Raw genomic sequence first — 1,241 nt, 5'->3', positions numbered from 1 at the left:
AGAGTCAGGGGCTGCTGAAGTGCCTATCCCTCACTGCTTTTCAAATAAGTGGTCTAATTTTGAGCATTTTTGCTTGTGAATTGCACTGTTCTCTCTGTGATCAATGTTGGTTCTCTTTAATTCCAAGACACTCTAGTGAATGTGTTAAGTTAAACTTTTATATGGATCATAGATGTACTGCAAGCTCACAGCTTTGCCCTGTGAATGTTTGTTTTCATTTTGTTTGCCTGGCTATATTTCAGTCAGGACTAGTAATAATAGTAAAATGTAGATTTGAGGTTTTTGTTCACTATACAGCTGATCTGTTGGGCATTAAACCCAGGGTGACTTAGGAAAGTGCTTTCCTTTGATTTATATTTTAAATAAAACTGTGTGCTTCTCTTTAGGTGAATGGACTTTTATGTTTCAAAGTGAAGATTTATTTTCTTCCTTGTAGGTGATAGCAGCTGCAAAAAAGGGATTCCAGGCTGTTGGTTATGAATTGAATCCCTGGCTAGTCTGGTACTCCAGATATCGTGCCTGGAGAGATGGAGTACATCAGAACACCAAATTTTATATTTCAGATTTATGGAAGGTAAGTAGTGAATTATGTAAGAATGGATCTGGGATGATTGAGAGATTTTATGAGTTTGGAAATGCTTTCCCGAAAAAGCTGAAATACTGTCTGACCACAAGGTACTGGGCTTTGAGCAGAGTTCTTGTGCTGGCAATCTGGTTTCTTTTGGCTCAGCATGCTATTCTGCTGCTTTTGGGCTTTATTCAAGTGCTTCCTTTATCAGCAGAGGCTCCTTGAGCAAGCCTGGGCCTGATTAATTATGTGGGATGGTTTTTTTTTGGCTGTGGGGGTGTTTGTGTTCAGAGAGGAACATAGGAGAACTTCATGGCACTGAGTGGAAGAACTCAGTCATTAGAATGCCTAGGAAGTTTTCATAGCTAGCTAACATTTAACAAAAGAAGGGGCAAACTTAACGCATACATGATTTTATCATATACAGGAGTTGTGAAAATAACTCTTTAGTATTAGTAAAGTCATGTAGGTGTTTTCTGAATTAATGCTTTCTGTGCTTCTAGAACTGCTATTGCATATCCTTGGCCAGACAGTAGAAGTTTTTTGCAGTTCAGCAGTATAATGTTTTCTTTATGTGGAAATTTTTGTGATGAAAAGTTGGTAAGGGATCTCCTTACATATTTTTGGTCTAAATCTCTGTTGAAAGAAGTGCAGCTAGAGGGATTAGGAGGAA

The 1,241-nt window shown here is 38.2% G+C and overlaps 1 protein-coding gene across 1 annotated transcript in view; it reads left to right on the top strand.

The window, feature by feature from the left end:
* Positions 1-1,241, top strand: part of ATPSCKMT (ATP synthase c subunit lysine N-methyltransferase) — an 11,479-nt gene that overhangs the window by 2,328 nt on the left and 7,910 nt on the right. The window contains exon 3 of the mRNA XM_005422557.2: positions 437-574. Within this exon, the coding sequence (XP_005422614.1) occupies positions 437-574 (138 nt within the window). The remainder of the gene's footprint in view (positions 1-436; positions 575-1,241) is intronic.

This window comes from Geospiza fortis, unplaced genomic scaffold (assembly GCF_000277835.1).
Source record: "Geospiza fortis unplaced genomic scaffold, GeoFor_1.0 scaffold281, whole genome shotgun sequence".
Taxonomy (NCBI): domain Eukaryota; kingdom Metazoa; phylum Chordata; class Aves; order Passeriformes; family Thraupidae; genus Geospiza; species Geospiza fortis.
This window is presented reverse-complemented; position numbering and strand designations above follow the sequence as displayed.